The sequence below is a fragment of the Trachurus trachurus genome (assembly GCF_905171665.1).
Source record: "Trachurus trachurus genome assembly, chromosome: 6".
Lineage (NCBI taxonomy): Eukaryota > Metazoa > Chordata > Actinopteri > Carangiformes > Carangidae > Trachurus > Trachurus trachurus.
In genome coordinates, this window is record NC_139897.1 from 17120253 (window position 1) to 17146316 (window position 26064).

The 26064-nt window shown below is 42.3% G+C and overlaps 1 protein-coding gene across 1 annotated transcript in view; it reads left to right on the forward strand.

Annotated features, from left to right (window-relative positions):
* magi2b (membrane associated guanylate kinase, WW and PDZ domain containing 2b) overlaps positions 1 to 26064 on the forward strand; it is a gene marked incomplete at its 5' end in the record, with an annotated part of 75931 nt that overhangs the window by 37867 nt on the left and 12000 nt on the right. Inside the window, 9 exons of the mRNA XM_083973149.1 lie at positions 1031 to 1150; positions 6123 to 6347; positions 7885 to 8113; positions 8647 to 8726; positions 16920 to 16977; positions 17739 to 17860; positions 18962 to 19144; positions 22303 to 22832; positions 23965 to 24130. Of these exons, the coding sequence (XP_083829275.1) occupies positions 1031 to 1150; positions 6123 to 6347; positions 7885 to 8113; positions 8647 to 8726; positions 16920 to 16977; positions 17739 to 17860; positions 18962 to 19144; positions 22303 to 22832; positions 23965 to 24130 (1713 nt within the window). The remainder of the gene's footprint in view (positions 1 to 1030; positions 1151 to 6122; positions 6348 to 7884; positions 8114 to 8646; positions 8727 to 16919; positions 16978 to 17738; positions 17861 to 18961; positions 19145 to 22302; positions 22833 to 23964; positions 24131 to 26064) is intronic.

The following is a 26064-nucleotide window of genomic DNA, read 5'->3' on the forward strand; positions in this document are numbered from 1 at the left end:
GTGCAAGCAGTACGTGTGTCTACAGCACATCCACCACCTGCTGTTTTAATTTCCCACAGCTCACACTCCAATTATGATACTAGTAAGTATTTTTTCACGCCCTCCATTCATACCTGAGTACGTACGTACACGTTTCCTTTTTTACTCTTCACGCCCTCGTCAGAGCTGCTCATCTCCTTCTCAGACACTTGGACCATTGCTTCAGTCCGATCTGGCTTTTCCAGATCAATCGACGGTGGAGTGGTTCTTCCTCAGTGGAGAGCAGGAATCGACAACACCAGTAAACTTGACTGAGCTTCAGCTGAAAGTCCACTTGGCAGAGACACAAACACGGCACCTCATTAAACCCGACACTCCCATCGCTGCCATCACAGAGGCGAGCCTTGACGCTGCAGCACTGATGGAGATCTCTAGAGCGTTGATGTAGGAAGGCTGTAATTGCTGCATGCTAATGTGGTGCCTCTCTCATTCCTGCTGTTTCGACAATAATCCAGCCAGCCCAGTATTGTGTGTGTGTGTGTGTGTGTGTGTGAGGAGGAGGTTCGAGTTACGCTTCATGGTAAAAGTGTCATATTGAATCGCTCATTCCTAATACAGCAGCCGGATTGGCTTGGAGTAGGGGACTGAACAATGGCGCTCCGCCGTTTGAGCGTGCCATCTCCTCTCCTAGTTGTATCTCTGTGTCTGTCATTCACACACAATTGTGTGAATGGATTTGGCTATCACAAGATGTCTCTTCACTCAGCCTCCTCTGTTCCATTTCCTCTCCCCTCCCATTTCCTCTCATACACTTTGTACCCTCAAATCTGCCGTCTTTTTCTGTCCAGCCTTTTTTTTCTAGGCTCTTTCTCTGCCTTCCTGCCCTTTCTTCTCAAGTGCCCTATTTGGCTCTGATGACCTCTCCCTTCCCTCCCTTTCACTTCCCTCTCTCTCTCTCTCTCTCTCTCTCTCTCTCTCTCTCTCTCTCTCTCTCTCTCTCTCTCTCTCTCTCTCTCTCTCTCTCTTCCTCTCTTCCTCTCTCTTTCTGCAGGTACCACCAGGCAGCCTAAGGAGGGGGAGGTGCCTGGGGTGGACTACAACTTTGTGAGCGTGGAGCGTTTTATGGAACTGGAGCAAAGTGGCGCCCTGTTAGAGAGTGGAACCTATGAAGGTGAGCGGTGCTGTGTGTTGTGTTGTGTTGTGTTGTGTTGTGTTGTGCAGCAAACGCTCTGCATCTACGAGACAAGTCCAGGTGCTCGGGGGAACAGAAATGGGAACATATGTTTCAGTCGGGCTGTTTAACTATGTTTAGATTTAATCTGCCATCTTGTGCTACAGTGGAGACGTCGTAGCCCGGTGGATCAGGTGAGTTGAGGTGCGTTACACACACACGCAGCTTAAGTAAACAAAATGAGTGTTTGGACCAACTCATGTATCACAGTTTCCTCTGGTGGTTTCTGAACGGCTGGTTGACTGCTTCGGTGTGTGTGTGTACGCGTGCGTGCGTGCGTGTGTGTGTTTGTGTGAGCTGGATGATTGCCATATCCAAGTCATGTCAAGTCTGTGCATCTGCTTTGCTACAGTGTCAGGGATATATCTACAGATTGGGGATTTGCTGGTTCATTTGCCCAGTTGCAATTTTGTGAGCGCGTGCATGTGTGTGTGTGTGCTTGTGTGTTTTAATTCATGTGTGTGTCTTGGGGATGTGGTCACATGTTTGTCAGTGTGTGCTTTCCTCCCCTTGTGTGTCTTTGTGTATTTACAGTGCATGTTTCCCTTTTTCACAGACTTTGCTAATGCCCGCGAGGGATCTGTCTCTTTCTGGGTGACTGAATTTTGTAATGCACATTAAAATAAGAGAGTGGAGAAGAGAAGAGGGAATGATAGACAGGAGGAGGCAAGAACCCAAAAAATAGAAAGAAAGATGTAGACGGCAGTGATGGAGGCTGAAATCAGACATCAAGTATCATCAGGAAACTCTTCAAGGTAATTGTAGTGTGTGTGCTCAAGTGCGCACAAGGCTCGGTGCATGAAATAGCTTACATATGTGATGAGTCACAGCTGAGGGTGGATATTGAACTATGCATTAAGCCAAAAAACGGTTTTGGGCAAAAAAACAGAAGTGTTCAGTGATGTTTCAGGAGGAACCAGGGCTTAAATCTATCTCAGTATGCTTTTATGTTGTTGATGATCTCTCCAGGTCGTCCTTAAGCTTTCTCACATTGGTCCCTGCTGATGCAGTTTCATACTCTTTGTTTACATGTGCTAGGGTGGGCACATTTATGTTTCTGTTCAAAAAAGCTGTAGTGTAAGTGCACCTTTTTGAGGAGGAGATGACTATATACACTCCTCTTCTATCTGTCCACAGATAAAAGTAAAGTGGTCTCTGCTGCTGAGCCTCCTTTTTGTCCTTTTCTTGCTGTCTCCTTCCCTTCTCTTTTGCTCGGTTGTTGTTCTCCTCCCGTTGCCCCTGTCCTGTCTCTGTTTCGTCTCTGTGAAACCCAATTTCTCTCCACTTTATATATAAACTAAGACATCATTGCTTCTCACTCACATTCAATATTTAATCACACAATATATTTCTCTTACAGTCAAATTTCAAATAAAAGTAGAGCTGTTTTGTGGATGAAAAGAAAACGACACAAGGAAAGGAATGTGCTCAGTCAAATATATGCATATACTATGTTCTGCCCCTTTTTTCTTCATGGTCCTGTACCTTCCTTACCAGCAGTTCCTTTACTGTAGGTGAGGGACGATAGACACTCAAAGCTACTTTTTGACCTCTTCTTTGATTGGAGTGTGTTGCGATGTCTATTTGTGCCTCCAAACAGAGCTGCTTGCACCAACAATGGGAGGAATGGTGCAGCTAAGGTTGAGCTTGTACAAACCAAGTGGCTCTGTACAGTCATTTGGAAACTCGAGATGGAGAAATTGTCTACAGTACATTCTTTTTTCTTTTTTTTTTGAGAAAACACTATCACATTCTCCTTTGCTGAAGTGTAATATTGAAGGGATTCTGTAAGAAAAGACTCGTGTTGCTCTCACTGTGATGATATTATAGCACCTGTTTTGTAGACATGTAGTGTAAATGTACCCAAATATGACACCTTTGAACAAAATAAATTAATAATAGAAAAAATACTATAGATAACACATGAATAATACTGGCGATTGTTGCTCAGACACTGTTGTGGTATCCTGACTGCGCAGCGATCATTATGTTCTAAAATACGTCCATTTTAGTACTTTAGGATCTTAAGACTCAGAGCTGAAGGCATATTGTTTCTGGATCGTCAGTCTGTCCATCCATCTGTCCCATTCCCGTGGACATGACTCAACGTGTGGACTCATAACGCCTTGACAGAACTTCGTCATATTTGGCATAGACCAGGACCCAAGGATGAACTGATTAGATTTTGGCAGAAACAAAGTTTTGGTTTTTTGAATGAAACGTAAGGCCTCCAAGGAAACTCATTCATTCATGCACACACAATACAAGCAACAACACATCTGTGAGCCTTGGCTGTGGTCAGTAGGGATGGGTATTGATAAGAATTTAGCGATTCCGATTCCATTATCGATATTGCTTATCGATTCGATTCCTTATCGATTCTCTTATCGATTCTCATTGGGTGAGGGAATAAAAGAGAAATGGGTTTGTTTGCATTAATGCAGTGGTTCCCAACCTTTTGACATCACAAATTTCTGGTGACCCTCATTCAAGATGAGCAAGCTCAGATATTTGTATATGCTGCATTTTATTTGATCTTGATTTATATTCAAGAAAGTGAATGTATAAAGAATATAGTTGTTTAAGATTGTGAAAAATAATTAGTTTATATATATATTTTTTAAATCAATTACTAGACATTTAAGGTGATCCCATTTGAATTCCAGGCGACCCCACATGGGGTCCCAACCCCAAGGTTGACAACACTGCATATGGCTCTAACATTAAAAAAGTTGACAGGACCGACCTGCCTGGACAGGTTAACACTATAGGACCACTGTGGCTGTGGGGCAGCTGTGCTCACAGGAGGAATTTAACAATGTTTCCATTGCATGGTTTTTATGTATTCTTCTCACTAGTTATTGTTTTCATAACGTTCGTTTTTATGCGGAGTGAGCGAGCGAAAGAGAGAGAGCGCGCCAGAGAAAAGACACAGGGCGCAGCTACCGTTTCACGTGGCTACGACGAAACCTGAAAGGAAGTGGTTATAATAAAGAGAGAAAAACACAAAGAATAGACATGTAGCCTGTTCAGGAGACGTTGTCCTGTCCTCACAACGTGAGGGAGGGAGGACCGGAGGGAGGCTCACAGGTTTAGTGATGAGGAAACGTCACTGTCAGCTGCATCTGTCAGCAGCTGCATCACGCAGACACGCCACTAACTTTATTTTGTGAGAACAAACGGTGACATGTGGATATAAACACTAAGCACCCTCATTTATAATGAAGATTGATTTTAACGTAACGTCATGTAATTAATCAATTAATGCGCGAGTTTCTGAACCAAACGGAATCGATAAGGGAATCGTTAAAGCAGACACGCACACGATTCCAAGAATTGATCCCAGTTGGAACCGGTTCCGAAGAGGAACCGGTTTTCGATACCCATCCCTAGTGGTCAGTAACACTCAACATGAATGTGTTTATGGCAAATCTACGTACACAAATAACCACTACAACACATTAAGATATTAGATGAATGAAGTTGGCAGCCTGTTTCGTGTCCCGGAGAAGTACAGCTATGTCGGAAACACTTATTTGATATTGACACACAACCATGTGAAAGGACACGCACACACGTCTGTATTTGTAGAAAAGCCAACAGGAACACACTAACTCTCTGAAAAGATCCGTTATTGTCCAAAGTTTCCCGTCAAGAGTTACATTTGTTCGAGGCTGAGAACAGAGCGAAGCCAAGAGGAGGTGCAGATGTCTCATTTGGACTCAGACCACTTAAATAACAATATGCTCAAAGTGATTAAGGAATGTTTGTCCATTGATGCCAGAAACACTTGTTGCTAATTTGTTTTTATTCCACACAGTGAATTGAAAAAAAAAAAAAAAAATCTAATTCACACAGAGTAACATTGTTTGAGAGCACAAACTATATGAATGTCAACAACAACAGGGGGAACTACTGTGCAATTACAGTTTAGTGAGTTTACATTCAGTGTTTGCCCTAAACACATGATGACAAAACACTGAAACCTGCGGAATAGAAAGCCTGGATGCAGGTTCATATTCTGTAGACTTTAAAGACTGTGTCGTCTGCTGGAATGTAAATGTATGAAGGGGAGGTGAGAGTTTGCTGCAAAATGAGGTAATTCTGGATCAAGAGTCACTGTTGTATTGCAGATGTCACAGGTTTTGCAATTTGTGTCTTGTCTAAAATGTCATATTGTAGAAAACTGTACGGCGTTATCTGTTGTCATTGAAGGATTGGGTCCAGACAGCAGGAGCGAGCAAACACTAAATTAACTAGAAGACACCTGGAGTTTCTCCTTTGAAGGGAAGGTTGCTGCTTATAAAAGAACGCCCTATAGTGTATGATAGGGCAGAAAAACAGTTGTATGCAGTGGGATGAGATAGAAACACAACGTATTCACTTCCATGTCGGGGTTTGGCTGTGTTGCTTGCCCTCTGTTCTGTTTTGTTTCTTTTATGAGAAAGATACTTTTTGTTGTCTTCAACCCTTTCTTATGTTTGTTTTTGTGTGTGGATGGGGAATGAAGGAGCTGTCAGTATGGAAACAGGATATGTCTTTATTTTCTAATTTATAGCATTAGCATCTGATGGATTTTGAAATAAAAATCGCACATAAAAATTGAAAGTCTTTATCCTGTGGATGCCAGTTCGTATTTATAGGGTTACAGACCTGAAACATCAGCCAGTTTGCAAATGCACAAAATTACTCTGATTTATTGGGGATGATTAGTTCCCAGTGAAAGAGAGGTAAAGATGCCTCTGCTGCACTCTGTCCAGACAGATGAGTCATATATTTTAAAGGGAAATCATCTGTTCAAAGCCTCGGTTTCCCCATGAGTGGTGGACAGACGGTGTGTTACATCACCTGAGATAGTCCTGCTACGTGTGGCCTCTAACACGAACGCTGCCCTCCGCCTCTCTGCCCTCAGATAACTTCTACGGCACACCGAAACCTCCAGCGGAGCCGTCCCCTGCAGCCCCTCCTCTGAATGTGAGTGAGGCCCTGTTGCCTGGAGCCCGGCCCAGCGCCCAGGGCAAGAGGAAGAGGAACCAATCAGTCAGCAACATGGAGCAGCGTGCCAGCCTCGAGCCGCCCGAGGAGGAAGAAGAAGAGAGTCCGGTTGTCAACGGCAATGGGGTGGCCATCACACCAGGTACTGTCGGATGAGAGAGGAAAAGGACGATTTATACCAAATCCTCCATCTCCTCCTGACCGGGATTAAATTCCAACTCTGTTTCACAAGTGCCATGACCATGAAGACATGGTATAGTATCATATTAAAGTGAGGAGAGAATCTGGTTTGAAGGCCTCGAGTGTCCCATGAGTTATTTATTGCCGTCTCACTGGTATGATTGAATGAAACCAGAAAAAAAGTCAGTTGTCATAGCAATTTCCAGCTTTCCCCTTTATTGTCCCTTCAGGATAAATCAAGGGTCTATTTCCTCCTTTAGTCAGTTTCATGTCTGCAGTTTATATAGTTCAGTGCAGCACAGAGACGGCTACAAATCAGACAACAAACTGTACCCTGACCAGTCATTACAGACATTAACAGACTCCGCCTGCATCGGCGTGAACTGCAGAGGTCCTCAATAACCTTATGTAACAGAATGCACCAGGGCACCTTCATGTCTCCACCATTATCACTGTCCGGAGTCTCATTTTGGCTTCAGCTGCCATCTTTCTGTCCTCTCTTTTCTCCATCTCTCCTGCTGTCTTTGCTTTCCTGCCACTGGCCTTTGTCCCTGTTTCTATTAATACCCCAACTCTCCCCTCTCTCCTCCTCTCCTCCTCTCCTCTACCACCCTCTTCCTTCTGAGCTCTCTAGCTTCTTCCTCGTCTCTGCGGTCCTGTCCTTTCTGCCCTCTCTTCTTCCCTCTCCTTCCCCCATCTCTCTGTCTTGTCAGTGTTGTTGTGGCATGGCACATTTCCCCCTTTCCTCTCTTACTGTCATCTGTTGTGCAGTATTTACTGACTCCTTTCTACTTTTGACTGTATCAAAAAAAAATGTTATATCGGATATTACAGCAAAACTAGAGGGTAATTTGATACCAACAAATCTTGACAGGCTCTTGACAGATTAACATCAAAATGAGAGATTTTGGATGGTCACAGGGAATAAGATCCCTGGTTTTAAACCTGGGAAAAACTTAAAGAAGATTTGTGAACAAACTAATTTAAAAGTGTAATCAATAACTCAGTCTGTGTAAAGATATGGATACTGAAATGCACTGACTTTCTACCATGTTACTTTTCCTGTAAATTTTGTTGTTGCAGGCAAAGACTGACATTTTTTGTTATTCACCCTCTTCAACCGCACGCTCATCATCCGGTGACTTAGATGCCACCAGCTCTTCTCCTCACTCAAAAGCCCTCTCCTTGTGTTTCTGACTCACTCTCTGAACCCTAAAGTCACTGTCTTTCACTGTTTCTCCATGTTGTTTTCTCCTCATGCTCATTGTCCTCAGACCCCATCTCTCTCTCTCCCTCTCCTCTTTCCCTTTCTCTCACTCTCTCCTGGGGGTTCATAGCTCTGCAGTGGCTTGGCTATGACTCATCATGCATGGCGTGTGTCGTGTGCATCAAGGTCTGCATGTGTGTGCGGCGTGAATTTGAGAATAACTGTGTGTTTATGCGTGCGTGTGCTTGCGTGTGTGTGTGTGTGTGTGTGTGTGTGTGTGTGCACTCCACAGAGTCCAGTGAACATGAGGACAAGAGCACAGACGCCTCTGGGGAGGTTGCTGTTGAAGTATCCAGCCAGGCCCCAGCCTCCATTGAGCCCCCTGCTGAAGGAGAGGAGGTCCCAAAATCTCCCTGTAAATCCCCCGCCAAAGTCCCAGATGCAGATGAGGAAGAGCTCGGTCCTCTGCCCGACAACTGGGAGATGGCCTACACCGAGAAGGGGGAGGTCTACTTCATAGAGTAAGAGAAATAAATGCTGTATGAATCTATGAATATATCCCCAAAAGCATAATGTTTCCTTTTGTCTGTATGTGTTAAGACTTGGTTTGTGAAACGGTGAAACACATTATGTCTAAAATAATAAACCTCCCAAAGTGCAGCTTCTTTAAAATACATGTTGTATCTGTAGCTGGCTGAGTAAACTTGGTCTCTGTGCTGAATAATTGATGTAACTTAATGCTGCTAATCAGACACACAGGATGTATATACATACACAAACAGACATGCTGCAAACTTTTGCCCTCTCCTCTAACCTTTACTAATTAGTCGCTGAGGGCTAATTAGTGAATTAATGGCCATTTAGTTTACCTTATAAATCCCCTTGTTTCGCTTTGCCCCTGCACACACACACACACTTTTATGTTGAGGTCATTAATGTTACTTTGCCCTCATCTCTTTCTCTTACCCACACAGTCAGTCTCTGTCTAACTTCTCTGTGGCCCTTTCTCTCCCTAATGCCTTCGTCTAAACGTCTCTTTTTTCTTCCCCTTTAGTCACAACACCAAAACTACATCATGGCTGGATCCTAGACTCGCAAAGAAAGCCAAACCTCCAGAAGAATGCAGGGAAGACGGTGAGTCTAAAAGACCTCTTGTTTACCTGTTTTCTTCTTTTGTTAACTCTGGTATGTGTTAACCAGAGTCAAGCTCATGTTGCGGCATTCATGACAATGTGTCGTCTCTTCATTTCCCGCTTTTTGTGCACCTGTGTTGTCAGTTCCTTGGCTCACTGTTCCAGCGTGTTCTTCCTGCTTGAGAAAAAGAGCCTTTGTTTGTCGGTCTGCTTCTGTTCGTCACAGGGAAATACAAAGAGAATAGACAAGTAAATTTGGCCATTCCAGGTTTGTTGTTGGGAAGTGTTCATTAGCATTGAATGGCCTTGATACATATGCAGAAGGGAATGCAATCAGGGTCATTCAGTATTCGCTTTCATTAAAATCAAAAGTGCTGTGTGTCAAGAAGTTAGTGGTTACACCTTATTATAAAGCTCTGACTCTTAACCTGTTCTCCAGACTTCAGCAGAATAAAACCTTGATTGTTGTGTTCAAAGACAGTTCTGGTACAAATCCAGTAGAAAGGCCAACAACATGTGCATCAGTGAGTTTTGACTTTATTCTACTGAGGATGGAAAACTTACCTTATGAAAATGAGTCGCAGGTATACACTCACTTAAAAAAAGGGCTAAATTATTTAATAAAAGATGACTGTAGTTTTTAGCAAACACAGCAAAAAGTGCAGTTTAATACATGATTGGTGCTTCAGTGCAGTGGAGCCCAGACTTTTCAACATCTGACCCCTAGGAAAAAACAGTGCCTACATATGACACCTCATTACTTTTTTCCTGTTAATGAGTTAATATGAGCTGAAAAAACAAAGAAGGATTCTCCTCTCTTATATTTATTTTACTTGAATTATTTTATGGGCCTGAAGAGAAAATCTATCCAAGGAAAAGAAACAAAGACTAGTACTAACTCTAGTCTGATAAATATGTTGTTTGGTGAAGCAGAAATTGTTCTAATCCTCTTCTAACCTTTTCTCCTCTCCACCTGTTCATCATCTCCTGGCCTTTCAGATTCATTCCCTGGCTCTCTAACAGGTTCCCAAATTGTTGTTTATCGTGACTATTTACAGCAGCAGGAAGATGTATGTTGGATTGAGAGTCATTGTGTTGTTTTAATAGTTTTTAAGAACAAAGTGGTCTGTGGCAGAGGAATCGGCCGTATCCAGATTTGGCAACACAAACACTTAGAGTGGGACCGATTCTTTGTTTGCTTTGTCTTTTCACGGGATTTGTTGAAGAGTAAATATGGTGCGTCATCAGCCGAGGGTGGAGGCATCTTGGTCTCAGGTCTCTCTGTCCATCCCATTATTGTGACTGCAATATGTCAGTTACACTTTGAGGTAGAGATGTCACGATTATAAATTTTCCTGATATGATTATTGTCAGAGAAATAATCACGGTACTACGATTATCACGATTATTATGCATTAATTAATTTCACAACACTATGAATGTGTAAAATCAAATATAGTCAAAATATAATTACATTACTCGTTGTTTACACAAAATATTTCAAGTATCTATTAATATATAACCAATTATTAATCCCCAGGGGAAATGTTTGAAATATTCAGGTCATAAATTGTCATCTATATCAATGTTTACGTTTATTTTAATAGTTTTTTGTTTTGTTTTGTTGTTGTTTTTTAATTAAAAATGACCCGCTAACATTTAAATTCCTACCAATTCAATGTTACGTTAACTTACGTCACAATGTGCATTTTCCTTTATTTTGGCGCACATCTGCTGATATGGTTCCAACATCATCTTTTTTGGAAAGTAACGGTATTTAGGAATCTTTACAATTGATTAATTGTGGCGTTTAATACCATGATTAATTGTGAAAACATGTAATCGTGACATCCCTACTTTGAGGGAGTTTCTTCAGATCTGGCAGGAAGGTTCATTTGGACTCAAGGATGGATTAATTATGATTCTGACTTGTGTTAAAGGTTAAAAATACAAGTCCAAAAGGTAACGGTGACCTCAGTCTCTCGTGAATGTGATATATCAGGGACTCAACGCAAATGTCTAATAAGAAAAAATGATGAGGTGATGACATTTTGTATCAAACTGGCCGAAGGTCAACTTCACTGTGACGTCATAATGGCCGTTATTTATTGCTGTAACAGAACAGAAGCAACTGCAACTTGGCAGGTTGGTGGGGAGCGAACGACTTAAGGATAAGGTTGTTGTTGTTGTTTTTTAAATCCGTTTGAAATGGGAGAAGCAAAGGTGTGTGGAGGAAGGAAAAAATCTAAACTAGAAAGTGAAATTTCAGACTATAATTTCAGAAGAAGAGTTGAATACAACAAAGGTTCGACACCGACGTCAGTCACGCAAGTGAGAGAGAGTTCCTGTGGCGGTGCGGTGTGATCAGATTGTATCAATCGGTGATCTTACACTTCTGCTCCTGTCACAGCCGTCGGTCAGCGAATTAGGTTGTGATGGGATTCTCCAGAGTGAGATCTGAATCAATACCTCCTGTACCTTCTGTCCTCTTTTCTCCAACTCCTCAATTTTCTCCTCCTTCTATTCTCCCCTCTGCACTCCTTCACCTCACGCCTCTGTCCCTCTCCCTTTCCAATCTCCCTCTCTTTTTTCCTCTCTCCCTCTGCCCAGTAAAGGGCCAGTCTGTGACAGGAATCCTAATATCACTGCTCAGCTCTGCACAAACTGGTTCTCACTCCCTACACACACACACACACACACCACTGTTGTCAATTCACAAACATGGCCGACGTACTTTAGCTTCGTCTTGGCAGAGCAAAGATCAGTTTTCACCAACGCCAGCGATGTTCAGAAGCCAAGTCTCTGTCAGCTGCACGGCTCTGTGATCACTTATTTTGTGTTGTTAGTGCAACAACTTGCATTTGCTTCTGGCTCTGTTTGGGTCTACCTCAGCACAATATTAGAATTTGAATCTACTGTGAATTTAACAAAGTAAAAAAAAAAGAAAAAGACAAATTTGTTTTGCACACAAACCGAACCAAGAGACTTTACAATTGATCTAAACTGTTTAATACGCTCACAGTGACAATGCAACATGTGAAGCAGGCGTTGCACACCACACTAACCATCATAGTTTTTCTTGTTAGCACGATGCCACTAGCACTAAACACAGGCAGTAAATAATAATAATAAACCAAAATATTACATACAGTACATAGAAATTTTGACCTTGTAATGTTAACAGGTAATAAATTAAGTGATTGTCAGAGACGTTACAGTTCATGGAGGCGACTGAACGTCCACCAAATTTCATGGCAATTGATCCAACGGTGGTCAGCAGCATATCTCACGACACAACAACCAAAACTGTCTCGTGGTGGCACGATTTATCCTCTGGAGAAAATGAATGTACATCTGAAATGACATGGACATCTTACTATACATCTGGAACAGTTGAAACTTCACTTCAGCTCTTTATCTATTAAAAATATGTAGATGAAAGGTCACGGCAGCTAACAACCCAGGGACCTATATAACTAGGAAAGTTACTGACAACATTTTAACTGCACAGATTGATTAAAACGTACAATATGTTGAGACTGTGTACTTTTTTCATTTTGCCTGACTAATGCAGCCATTTTCTCTCAGAAGTAAAAAGTCAATAAATCAGTCATGTTTGAAAGTGGTAATATATCCATTTACTGCCCTCCATCTCCTCCCTTGTCTGTCTTTCTCGCTCTTTATTTTCATTTGTCTGCAGTTTATCTACTGTGCAAAGTTGATCTGGGCTCCCTCTTTTTTGGTCTGCCAGTTTCTGTCTTTGGGGGGAAGCAGTGGTTAAAGGAAGTTAATGCTTGAGTGATCACTGGCAGAGGATTTTGAATCAAAGGCTGTTAGCAGAACGTTTGTGAAGGTCTTGGATGACACATCACATCCTCTCGCAGCACCTTCGAGTTGATGCCTTCCAGAAAACAGGTTTAGTTGCCAGAAAATGTTCTTTTCCAGTACAAACAGCTCAGCGGCCACATGGATGTCAGGAGGATATACAGTAGTTTAATCCAGCGCGGTGCTGCTCTGCACTTCATTCATCATGTTATTGTTTTATTTTAATGATCTCCTTGTAGCTTCTAGTTGCATGCTGTACTCTCACTGATATTACACTCTTTGCACGCTTTCAGTGCACGAAGTTACTATTTACAGACTATTTTCCTTTTTTTTCCCACATTAATGGACATGTAGTTTTTGAGTGATGAAAAATGCATGGAAGTGAAGATGTCACATTTTGCAAAGAGAGTGAATAACACAATAAATGCGGGGAGGGAACAGCAGAAAGGGGTGGTGCTGCTTTTAACTGCCCATCTGCCTGAAGCTTCTCCCAGAGTCTCAGCGCCTTAGGCAGGAAGCAGACAAACACTCAGACATACTTTCATCAATGCTGGTTTTGCAGCTTCCCTCTTGTTATTCCCTTTCCGTTGCTTCCATCTCATGCATGTCTGGTCTTTTTGCTCCACTTTCCTTTAGCATTTGACATCCTCATTCACTATTCCCTTTCCCCTCACTCAACCTCTCAGGCTTGCTTTGCTCCCTTGCTGCATTTTTGGTGAATATAAGGAGGAGATGCTTGTTTGTGTTCATGTGTTTGCACGAATGTGCAACTTCTATGTGCATTGTGTTGTATCTATATGCTGAGACTGACTCTCAGAGTTCAATGGCTTGTCACCACAGATCTGGTTCGCTTGCAGTCTTTTTGTCAGGCAAGTCTTTTGTTACATAACGCAAACCCATATCTCCTCTCTCTCGCTTAGAGGAGGAGAGAAAAGAGCCGGACAAGCTTCAAATAATGGGCAAGTGTTGGTTTCAGTTCTGTCTTTGCCTCCACACTGAATCCCAAAGTCGTCTTAGTGCCGTTGATGAAAATGTGCAGCACATGCTCATTTAGAGGCTGAAATCCTCCCTGAGGCCAATGTCACAGTGTTGAATCCCTGTCTGTAACCAGCAGAGACTAACCCAGACAGAGGTGGTGAAAACAAGAAATATGAGAAACGATGAAGATAGAGGAAGTGGCAATGATGTGCATACGATGACGCCCTGTGAGAGCCCCTCCGTGAAAATGAGTAAGAAAGAGACAAATGGAGATTGAGGGAGGTTTGTGTGTGAGGAGAGTTGACGGGGACTTTGAGTGAAGGAGTTATGTGCTAAAATGTTACCTCTGAGTTACATCACTGTTAAAACACTCCGTCATGTCTGGACTGGGACCATTTCTCTGCCTATATTTCTCTCACTCTTTTAATCTCATTTTCTTGTTGCCTCTGTCTCTTTGTTACAGCGTTGACAGCTCTTATTTATTTAATGTCCCTCCCTGCATCTTGACTCATGTAGTGTAGTGGTATAAACACAAATAACAACACTGAGTGGTGGTCTTGTGATTAAAGCTGCAACAATTACGTACTTAATTAACCTCAGTCTTGACGTTATAAATCACATTTAGCATTTAGCCGTTGCTGCTCCATGTTGGTTTGGCGATCGTCAGGTTTCAGACTCAATAACAGAAATCAAATCAAATAAGTTCCCGTCCGCCTCTGTGCCGGTGTTAAGTGGTAATTTACAATCGAACTGAACATTATGAACATTATAACTGCTGTGTTGGCATTGTTTCCATCTCCTCATGTGTGAATATTTCCTGCTTTCATTAGTCTGTGATATTAAAACCAAATGTAGTTGGGGTTTGGGAAATTGGGATGAGCATTTTACACCAGATGTTTCATCAGTTAATTGAGAAACAATATGCAGAGGAAGTGATGATGAAAATAGTTGCTAACTGCATCCCTTCAGATATTATCTGAAGTTTTAGAGGTTGATTTTTGGTCTGAGTTTTTCGGCGTCTTGAGTTTATGATTGGTATGTTGTTGTTTTTTCCCCCCTCTGAGTTATATGAGTTCATTGTATCTGTTCTGGGCTGCCTGTTGGTCAGGGAGACTTTGTGTGAGAGGGGAGATGAGTCATCTAATGCAGAGGAATCACAATTAGACTTTATGTCAAGAGAGAAACAAATACTGATTCCCACAAACAAGCAGCCGAACACCCAGGCGAGCCCCTCGGTGCTCTCTTCATACACGGACACATGATGAGGTGTCTGATTTACTGTCACAGAAGATGACGCTCTCACTCACAGAGACGTCTAATACACACACACTGCAAATATAGACTCATACGAGTGCATAAAACACACACACACACAGATTCGCTCTCTGTATTTCAGTGGCAGGAAATAGAGACAAGACAGAGCCCTCAGCCCAGGCGAGGAAAAAAAAAAAAAAACACTTCCACTGGTGGTTTCCATGGAAACTGTCTCCCTTTTCACTTTAGGGGGAGGGCAAGCGACTAGTGGATGAGTTAGGCCGACATTTAAGGTGGCTCGTGGAAAAGGTGGGAGGGAATTTAAGGTGGTTTTGAAGTGTGAATCCGTCCGACTTTTCCACCTCGGGGATGAGAGGGTTCGTTTTAGGTAATGACGGTGCAGAGCCGGCGTTTTGAGGAAACAGTAAAGCAGAGAAAAGATAATTGCAGCATCCACCCCTTTCACCTTGGGCTGCACAGTCAGCATGCTCAGCAGCCAGGACACACACACACACACACACACACACACACACACACACACACACACACACACACACACACACACACACACACACACACACACACACACACACACACACACACACACACACACACACACACAGTACATACAGATTATTAATATCAAGATCACAAATCTGTTCATAATTACATTACAGCATGAGGGGATGATGCCACAGCATTGGCGTCACACAGACTGAATAATTGTTAAAAAAAAAAAAAAAAAAGTTTTAGATTAGTGTGTGTGCAAGTCGGTGAGTAAATTAATCTGAAACCACTTGACAGGGCTGGGTACAGTTTCTGTGCTGGGTCATTTGCTCTTTTGCCAAGACAACACTTTGCTTAGAGAAGTAAAAACATTTTCGGATCTGTAATTTGAAATCCACTTTGCAAGCTTCCTGGAAATAACTGAGATTTCCTAATAATTATAGGTAAATTTTTCAACATTCAACCTTCGACAAGCAACATCTACATTCAAATGAAATGCTAGCGTCATCCAGAGTTAGTGACTGCACAGCAACTAACTGTAACATGCTTTCATTTCATCTGAGGACAAGGACACGATTCATGTTTCCTACGACAAATGAATGATTAGAAAAAATGTCCCGAGTGAAGCAATTTGAAGGATGCTCCTATATTTATTACCACAATATTATTATTATTATTCCCATCATATTTTGTCCAAAACCATTTTTTCATTTGGCAAACGCAGCAAAAGTCTTATGAAGTTGTTTCGCCAAAACAACAGTTATGCCTAAAATGATGCGTGCTCCTGATTTAATCTCATCGAACCATAAGAAAACGAAAAATTAGGCCCTGTGTTAGATGACAACATTTGGTACTAGACAATTTTTGAACCATACACACATATACATACATAGTGCTACAGACACATTTTGTTTTCAGTGTTTCAGTAACACTGATTAATGTTAGATGTCACTCTGTGTGTGTCGATCCTCTTGTTGGTTTCCTTGTTCCTTAGTGAAGCGGTGAAGCCAAAAACCAAAACATCCTGAATTCTGCATATGCCGACAGAGGGAGCTCATTACAGGGCTGTACATTGTGTGTAAGAGAGTTTGTATAAATAAAAGAAAAAGGTATAAAGAAGGATTTTTTTGCATTGCCTTGACCCAGTTCTTTAGCCGTGGAGAGGTATATCAGCAAAGGGATGGAGGAAGTGAGGAGGGAGCAGAGTACTAGAGAGAGAGAGGATGAGACAATTGACACACTGGCCATAGAGGAAAAAAGGAGTGGGTGGGGAGAAGAAACAAGAGAGACCAACACAAAGTAGTCGGCTGAAAGTGTTCTGGCCATGACGGATTTGTGCACACGTCAAAGGGACGAGGATGACAGGAGGAGAGGGCAGCGGGATGTGATGTGTCAGACAATTTTAAATGTTCTTTTTCTCTTTGCCCAGCGTTGTATTGATGAGCTTATTCAGTGCTGCAGATCGAAGTGTTGTCTGTCTATTAAAGGAGCACTTTGGGAGCGTCTAGCTGTGAGCCCTGAGATTCATGTCGCCTCCCCTCAGTGGTTCAATTTAGTGTCTGCTTTCCTTCTTCTGCTCTGAGCGTAAACTGACTTAATTTCCCTCCTCTTGTTTTCCCCTTCCTCTCAGAGCTGCCCTATGGCTGGGAGAAGATAGATGATCCCATCTACGGCAGCTACTATGTAGAGTAAGTCTCCCCGTTGACTTGGTTAACTCGGCTGCTCTGTAGTAGAACAGGAAATCCATTTCCATGGTTTACAACATCTTATTATGAATTATAAATGACAAAACTTCTCATCTCTTTTTTATATCTTTCTGCTCATTTGACTAAACTTTGACAGTGAAATGCTCGTCCACAGAGAAAAGCTAAGCTGCTGATAAATTCTGTTCATCTCGTCAAGTATTTAATGTATATTTGTGTTTGTTTTTTTTCTCAGTCCAACCCGAGACGAACTCTGATTTTACATGCAGCAGAAATGCCTGTGTCAAATGCTAGTTCAATATTTTGAGATAAAATAGGGCTAGGAACAATTTCCTCTAAGTCTGAGTCATTTAATTCAATGTCAACTTAAAAAAATTGAGGGTTGTTTTCAGCTCTTTTAACTTGAGCCCTCTGCTCTGGTGCCTAAATGCTGGAAATAACATGAGGACTCAATGTACTGGTGAAACGATGCAAGTTTTTTTTTTCTCACCCAACCAGGTGCAGTAAACACGTGATTCATGGCAGTGTCAACCAAATATGTGTGCAGGATCTTTAAATGTAACAGTGATTCAATACACTGAACAACATTGCAACATTGTTCCGAATAAGCACTTTCACCTTTGACTCTTCAGTGCATTTTATTGTAAAGTTTAGAGTACAGAACTGCGTTGTTGTGTTGCTATTTTTGTCTTGGGGCTCTGAATTACCCCTTTTCCATTATTTTTAATGACTCGATGTATTTTCAGTCACATCAATCGAAGGACCCAGTTTGAGAACCCAGTCCTGGAAGCCAAGAGACGCCTGGAGCAGCAACGGCAGATGCAGAGCCAGGGTCTGTCCGCTCTCCCACTGCCCACTATATACAGAGGTACATATGGAATAAAATAGAGCGTAGTGCTAAAAACATGCTGACGTACTCACTCAGTTGCACTAATAAGAAAACGCAAGGACCGCAGAAAGAACATGCACAGATCCCTGAAAACTCATGCGCTCACTGATTTTCTTTAAATGATTGTTAATCTGTTGCAGAGATTTTCTACACATTATTTTTTCTTCACTTTGAACATTACACATTTATGATTATTTTTCAAACCCATGTCGTAGAATGAGCAGCTTCATGAGTATTTCATAGGGCAGATACACAATGTCACAATGTATAGGGTCGAATGGAGATCCGTGGCAGTACGGGGCACAGAGAACATGCTCGCCCTCAGGGCCCTCGTGGGTTAATCCAGACACACACACGCACGAGGTCATCCTAGACCAGTACATCATGTACCGCTTCATCTGAGGGAAAAAATACATATGTCCAGTGAGTCAGCTTATCAGGAACTAAGTAACGTAGGGTGAACAAACATCCTCTTTTTCCTGGAAATGTCCACTTTTCACATCCTGTTAGGTTAGGTTAGGGAAGCTTTATTGATCCAGGTCAAAAAAAACATACAGCCGACAAACAGCACAGAGGACAGAGGACAACATCAACACAACACTAGATGCACAACAAAAACAATAACATGATCTTAAAGTAGGAGATAATTGAAAAATAGAAGGACATGATTAAATACCACAAAAGCATGATACAAGTGAATAAATACTAAATAAATACCACTAAAGACTATGCAGCAGTGCCAAGTCTAACCCTAATATAAGTGAATATGTCCAGTTTTCATTGTTTTTTACGGGACCGTTGAGCATGTACTTAAATTGGTGATGCTTTGCACAGCTTACTAAACTATTGTGTTGTGTGTGAGCATTGCCTCTCGTTACAAACTGTTGAAGTGTGGGCCCCGATAGCTCACTTGGTAGATTCCACACAAAGAAGTCTGAGTTTTAACTGCAGCTTCTTATAGGTTGATTATATACAATAGATCCACTCATGATTTCACACACAAATAATTTGACAAACCAAAAGTACACATTTTCTAAATATCAAATATATGATGGCATCATGTTACTTGTCTCCCTGCAGAGAAGCCATTGTTTACGAGGGACCCCACCCAGCTGAAGGGCAACTTCCTGTCCACAGCCCTGCAAAAGAGCAACATGGGATTTGGCTTTACAATCATAGGGGGTGATGAGCCGGACGAGTTCCTCCAAGTGAAGAGTGTAATACCAGATGGACCAGCTGCCCAGGACGGAAAGATGGACACAGGTGATAAATATTTTCCTGAATTCTGACGGCAGGTTGAAAAATGAACTGGGATTCAAACGAAGCACAAGCTGCCACTGTATTAACCAAATTGCAGTAATCCTGCAAGAATGGTGGAGGCACATCTTAAAAAATGAACAACTTTCAGCAGTGGAGGTTTCAGTGTCTGCAGAAATATCAATTCATCTTAAAAGGGGACATCAGTGGCCGGTGGTGGCGTATTTGGGCTGCCCTATATTTGTGCCTGTAGCACTGTGTGTCCCAGACAAGGACTTCAAGTTTCCTCTCCGCACTCTCTCAGTCCTCTGTCAGAGCACAAACACTGCTCTGCTTTTAATGGGAGGAACAGATTTGATCGGCCATAATAACTGACACCAGCCCACGCAACACCTACTTCCTTAGGAGAAACGTCTCTGCTTTTACAGATGCACTGCAGGTGCTGCATCATTACACCGGCACCAGTGGTCAGAGTGTTATTAGAAATCAGTCACACACGAATGAAATAACCTCATACCTGTGCTTTGATTCATAAAACCAAAGATCTGTAATCCACAGAAGCAGGAGTGCAGTGTACAGTCACACATGACTTACTTAGCTGTTAGAGAGAGACCCTGCTATATGTAGGAGGTTCACAGTGAATCCTTGCAACAACCAGCATGTCTCCATTAGCGAAACATCCTGGAGAAACACATCACCTTCATTACCTGTTCTCATAGATAGAACAAAATATTTAGGCTCTATCTCAAAGAGCTGATGTTAGTAGAAGTCACAGTGGACTGTAGCCTGAGGTTCAGGGAAGGAATTAGTGTACAGGGCTTTATGTGTGCTCTGCTCTGAACCTGTCAGCTGGCCCCACGCTGCGTGATTGGTGCCTAAACTGCTGGTTTCAGAGCAGGGGATCCTCCTTCCTGCTCCCAGCTTCTTTCTGCTTTAATGTCCCTCCTTCTGCCTATCAGTTTCTTCTTTATCTGGAACCCATCTCTTTCTATTTTATCTCCATCTCTCTTTTTGTCTCTCTGACTTACCCTTTATTATGCTTTCTTATCCAACCATGTCATCTGACACTTCTCCCCTGCTTTCAGCCTCAGTATATTTTCATCTCTCGTCTCTTTCTACCTCCCTAGTTTTTCACTCTTCATCCCTCTATCCTTGTCCGTCAGCCTTTCTCTCTCTCTCTGTTCTGATTTCTTCCCCCTCTCTCTATCTCTCTCTCTCTCTGTCTCTAACTCCTTGCTCCTCTCTGCTCTGTGACATTGCCAGAACTGCTCATGCACATGCATGCGCACACACATTTACACTCACACAGTCACATACAGGCGCTCCCTGGCTGGGATTAGCTGGCCTATTTGAGCTGTGTGGCATTGCTCTTAGGGATTGTGTACGATTGTGTATGTGACATGCAGGGTGTGTGTGTGTGTGTGTGTGTGTGTGTGTGTGTGTGTCTGCATGTGTAACAGAGAGTGCCTCCATAAGTGTGAAATAGAGGATTTGAGGCAGATGCATTTGTCATGGGGCTGTGACTTTAAAGCTAAAATCCATAACTTTCCACACGTTCAAACTACAGCAGAGATGACAGAGCATCTAGTGTCACATTTGGTGAAGTTGTTTCGCCTTGTTGTTAAACATATGCAGGAAAAATGTCGACCACCAATCAGGTTAAGTGAACACAAATATAAAATTTTAGTTAATTGACAACATCAGCACACCAGCCAGGTGTGGTGTGATAAATACGGCACACACAGGAAGAAACATACACCTGTTAATTTCCTGTTTCCATCTAGTTACTAGACTTGTAAAGTGACATAAAAGTGCATCACCGGAGCTGAGACTTAAAATGACGTATTTATAATAATCCATTCATCCAATGGCTACACTGCTTATCCATGCAGGGTGGTGGTCAAATCACAGGGCAGACACATAGAGATGAACAACACACACATTCACACCTCTGGGCAATTCAGGGCTATCTAGTAGACCTAGTGTCCATGTCTTTGTACTGTGGGTGGAGATCAAATCGAATCCAGCACCTTTTTTTTTTTTTTTTACCAGGAGGCATCAGTGCTTTGTCGCTGCATCATCAAGCCAAATTGAATTTATTTTATGTAAAAAAAAAAATTAAAAAACAAGGGATTACAAAGTGCTTTGACATAAAAGCAGCAAAAACACAAAAGAACAATGATAGAAAACCCAAAATAACAGCAACATAAAAACCATTAGAGCCCAAGCAACACACAAACCCAACAACATGCAACAAGCAATTAAAGGAGATGAAAGGTGGTGGCAGACATACTAATTGTTATATTATTATTGTATTATTATATTCACAGAGACACTGACCCTGCCTCGTTCTCGCACCTGTAGATTACCTGTGGTGGCAGTGAACAGCGATAATTAGACTATATGAGGATTGAGAGAGACACTGTTTTGACCTTCATCATGCAGCAGACGGTGACAGTAAAGTTGTATTTTTGCTGAATCGTATTGTCTATACCAGTGGTTCTCAACTGGTGGGTCGGGACCCAAAAGTGGGTCGCGGACCTGTTCTGGATGGGTCGAGGACAGCTGGGCAAAAAAAGTACATATTTAATGCGCATGTGATGTTGGATATGTCTTTTATTTTGAAATATAACCTATTTTGAAAGGCACACAACACTTGCACATATGCAGTTGTAATGGTCCTCCTTAGTTAATTATTATTTGCTCTGAATGCAAAGATATCAGTTTCTTATTAATGTGGCCTGAATGCAGTGAAAATACCTTGTTTTGTTTTGTGGGTCTTTATTTTGTGCAATTTGTTATTTATTCACTTTTGTGAACATGCTCTGAATGCAGAGATGCATTAGAAGTCAAATGTATCATTTTGTTGGTCTCCATTTTGTGCAGTTTGATATATTTTTATTCACTTACATGCAGTTGTCATGGTCCTCCTCAGTTTCATTCATGTGCTCTGAAATGCACTTTGCTCAATTAAGAGCAAAAGTAGTTTTTAAAGGCTTTTTTTTTTTTTTTTAAATCTTGGTTTGAATTCTATAAAAATGGGTCGCGACTTAATGACCATGGGAAAATGTGGGTCCCAGAGTGAGACTAGTTGAGAACCCCTGGTCTCTACAGTCAGACTGTGGCTGAAGCCGTTGTGTGCGTTGTGTCTTGTTCCTCTCCAGGTGACGTCATCGTCTACATTAACGACATCTGCGTGCTCGGCACCACGCACGCCGACGTCGTCAAGCTGTTCCAGTCGGTGCCGATCGGTCAGAGCGTCACCCTCGTGCTTTGTCGGGGATACCCTCTGCCTTTCGACCCCGAGGACCCCAACAGCGCAGCCAGCACCTCCCTGACCCCCATCGGCCTGGAGCACCGCCCCCTGGTGGTGAACGGCCGCGGCAGCTACGACCCGTACCTCGAGTACCTGTCGCTGAGCTCCCAGCTGCCGGCTCAGGCGCTGGCCGGGGCCGGGGCGCCGCACCCCGGGGACACGCATCTGGACGGCTCGTCCCTGCCGCCCACCACGCCCGGCTCGGCTTCTGCGCTCACGCCTCACGAGGACAACGTGTCCATGGCCTCTTCGGGGACTGCCGGGGTCGCTGGGGCAACAGCGCAAGGGGCGGAGCTGCTGACGGTGACGATGGTGAAAGGGGCGGAAGGATTTGGGTTCACTATTGCCGACAGTCCCACTGGTCAGCGAGTTAAACAGGTGATCATCATCTGCACATCTCTTCACTCAGGCAGCGATAAGTCCTGGAACAAAAGCCTTCGGAGCTGTTTGATATTTAAATTATACAGTAGTGTCCATGTTTCAGGAAGTTGGTTTCCTCTTTAAAGAGTGTCATCTCAGTCTTAGCCAGCCAAACTCAGCAGTAAACTCGAGGCAGAGTTAAAGCAGAAGTAAGCGGAATGTTTGTGTTAATATAAGTCTTAAATAGTTATATCTTCCGACAGCAATCACTTATATAGAGTGTTTGGTCTGAAGCACAGGTCTGTCAGTCACTCTGCTCTGCTGTAAGCCGAGGAGAAAACTTCTTGTATACAGTACTTCCTTGTATCCTACAACCTTTATCCAATGAGGAGAGAGAACGGCATAAAGGGGCGGTCCTCTCTGTGTGTGCAGCCAAGGGATGCGTGTGAATGTGGTGACGTAGGGACGAGGGCGGGGACTGCTAACTCCATCGGCTGACAAGAAGTTAGCCAAAACGACCGGATCGCTTACTTCTGCTTTAAAACAGCAGGTCAATTAATTCAGTCAGTGCAACGTAGGAGAAAGAGACTGACATGAAAAGAAGGAAGTCAGTTCGGCTATCTAATACCATGGTTATGAATGAATGGAGCTGCACCCCAGCCTGTGTATTCAGGATTCAGGCAGTAAAGAGCAGATAGATAAACAGACAGGATGAGCTGCAGTGTAACAGATGCTTTTTCTCATCCGTGTTGTATTTATGTCAAAAAACATCTGCACTACAAATCATCTAAATGAGGATTAGTTTCATGTTCAATCAAAAAAAAAAAAAAAAAACGCCTGTTGAGTAAAATAATTGCACCACAGGTTTCCGCAATATCTTGGCGCCTTGTCTTTATAATATCTATATAAAAACTACTATCTTAGTGCCTTGTCTTCTAGTCTATGTGTGTAGAAATAGTTCAAAATATGTGAAATGAAGAATCACGGCCCTGCATAACAAAAATAAAGTATATAGCATATAACAATTTCTATTTTTATTTACTATGGTCGACAATAGAAGATTTCTGTCAGTGAAGTAGGAAGGTGCCCTAAAATCGAGTTGGAGTGGGTCAGATTGACTGATGGATGCTGTCATGTTGCTGTGGTGCAGGTGCTGGAGCCGGGCTCACAGGGGGCGCTGGGGCTGATCGAGGGAGATCTGATCCTGGAGGTGAACCAGCAGCCGGTGGCCGCGGCCGGACATGGACGCGTGGTGGAGATGCTTAAAGAGTGTCCTGTGGGAGCGGAGGCAACACTGCTCATACAGAGAGCAGCAGGTGAGAGAGAGAAACTGTTTCCTTGTTCCCGTCCGTCTGCTAATACAGTGTCAGCTTGTAAATGACACCTAATTAAACCAGTGCCAAATAAACCAGATTTATATTAAATTTGATTGATGGATAAAAATGCTTTATTTTTGTAATGTCTGTGTAACAACATTTTTAGTTTTGAGGGTTATAAATGTGATTTACTTTCCTAAAATAGTCAAACTCTTAACCACCTGCTGTTCCCCCTTGATCTATTTATGTCATTAGCTGTGGCCAAAAGCTTTACAGCACAATAAGTGTCAAATCACAAGTTGCAGTTCTGGCATCTTTCAAAGACTAACCTAATTTTAGCCCCAAAAAAATGAAGGAGGGTTCAGTTCAACAGCGAGTTCCCAGCTGACTCTAACATGACTTCTGATTGAAATGCAGAACTGTGGAGTTGCTGCATCTTCAGCCCCAGCTGCAACTTCACAAGAGATGAGTCAAGTAGTAGGAGTTGATAGTGAGAGCTGAGAGAGCAAATGAGATTTTGATTATGGTCATTTTGAGACCCGTTGTATTTCTGAACACTTTCAAATGATTTTATTCAAGTCTCAAGATGAGATTTTATTTTTGAATATTTAATATTTTCGAGCAGTTGTTCTCAACCTCTGGGCCCGGGCCCACTGGTTGGCCATCAAAATACCTATATAGATGTAACTCAGTGTATATTATATTGATTGCATGCAAGATGATTATATCCATGGCAAAAACTCCAGCATGAAAACTTGCTCTGAGAGTCCATTTCTTTGTGTGTGTCGTCAGATTTGGAAGAATTTCAATTTTCTAGTGACCCTGAGGTGGAAAATGTTGGGAACCACTGGTAAAGAGGATGAAAGAATCATGTTGCCTGATAAAACTGAGTAAATTATCACATTTATATATATATATTTTGGTATGACAAATTGTTTTCCTAACAAAAGTGTATAAAAATATTAAAATGTAATAATTCAGGATTATTTCACAAATCCGCAATTGAGAAAAAAATTACTTATGACTTCTTTTTTTTTAAGAATTACGAACTTCAATGTTTCCTCAGTGATATTAGATCATTTGATGATTTGACAACCACAGGACACATTATTAAATAGAAATGAGCTGTTTCATGTTTCATGTATTTAATCGGTTGACTCATTACTACAGATCAAAAAAGAAAGTAAGCAGATGCCATCAGGAGTAATGCAGCCTTATCACCAACATGCCTTCGATGTTTTCCACTGAAACAGCAGAGAAGCAGGAGGGGATTTAACACGGAAAAGTGTTTTCAGCCACAACAACTCAAAAAGCTGTTCAAACGCAACACGCGGCGCAGAGTTGGGATGAGAAGCAGCGGTAATCTCACTGTTAGGTCTAGTGCAGCTGTGGGTTGAGATGGCACCGACGCCACCGGGGGGGTGAAAGCAGCTTCATTCTCACTGGGGCCACTCGTGTTCAAAATAAATACGGTTATTTTACTGTAATTTGTTTTCTGACAGAAACGAGTGTGGAGAGTGTTATCTAGCTGGCAAACAAGGTGCACTGGCTGGCTGGCATGATGGCGTTTGGCTACCTGTGCTGTCTGACAGCTCTGAAATGATGATGAAACAGCATTCTCACACTTTTTAGCACATAGATGTTCAATTTTAATGAGAAGCAGTTGACTATAACCCAAAATACTCCCTATTATTAAATGTGTTCTTTTACGATTTGGAAATTATTGTCCGTATCTCGATTTGTTTTCGTGAATGACAGGCTACCCACCACCCTGCCTGAGTCTGTGTGTTTTCCTGGATCTGTCTCACAGTTGCACAATGCTTCCTCCTACACCCACATGAATTTTAAGCAAACATTTAAAAATATTCTTGATAGATTTCACTGTTAGCCGCCTGTGTGTTTAGCCACACAATTCAGGGCGAGTGTTGTTCCAC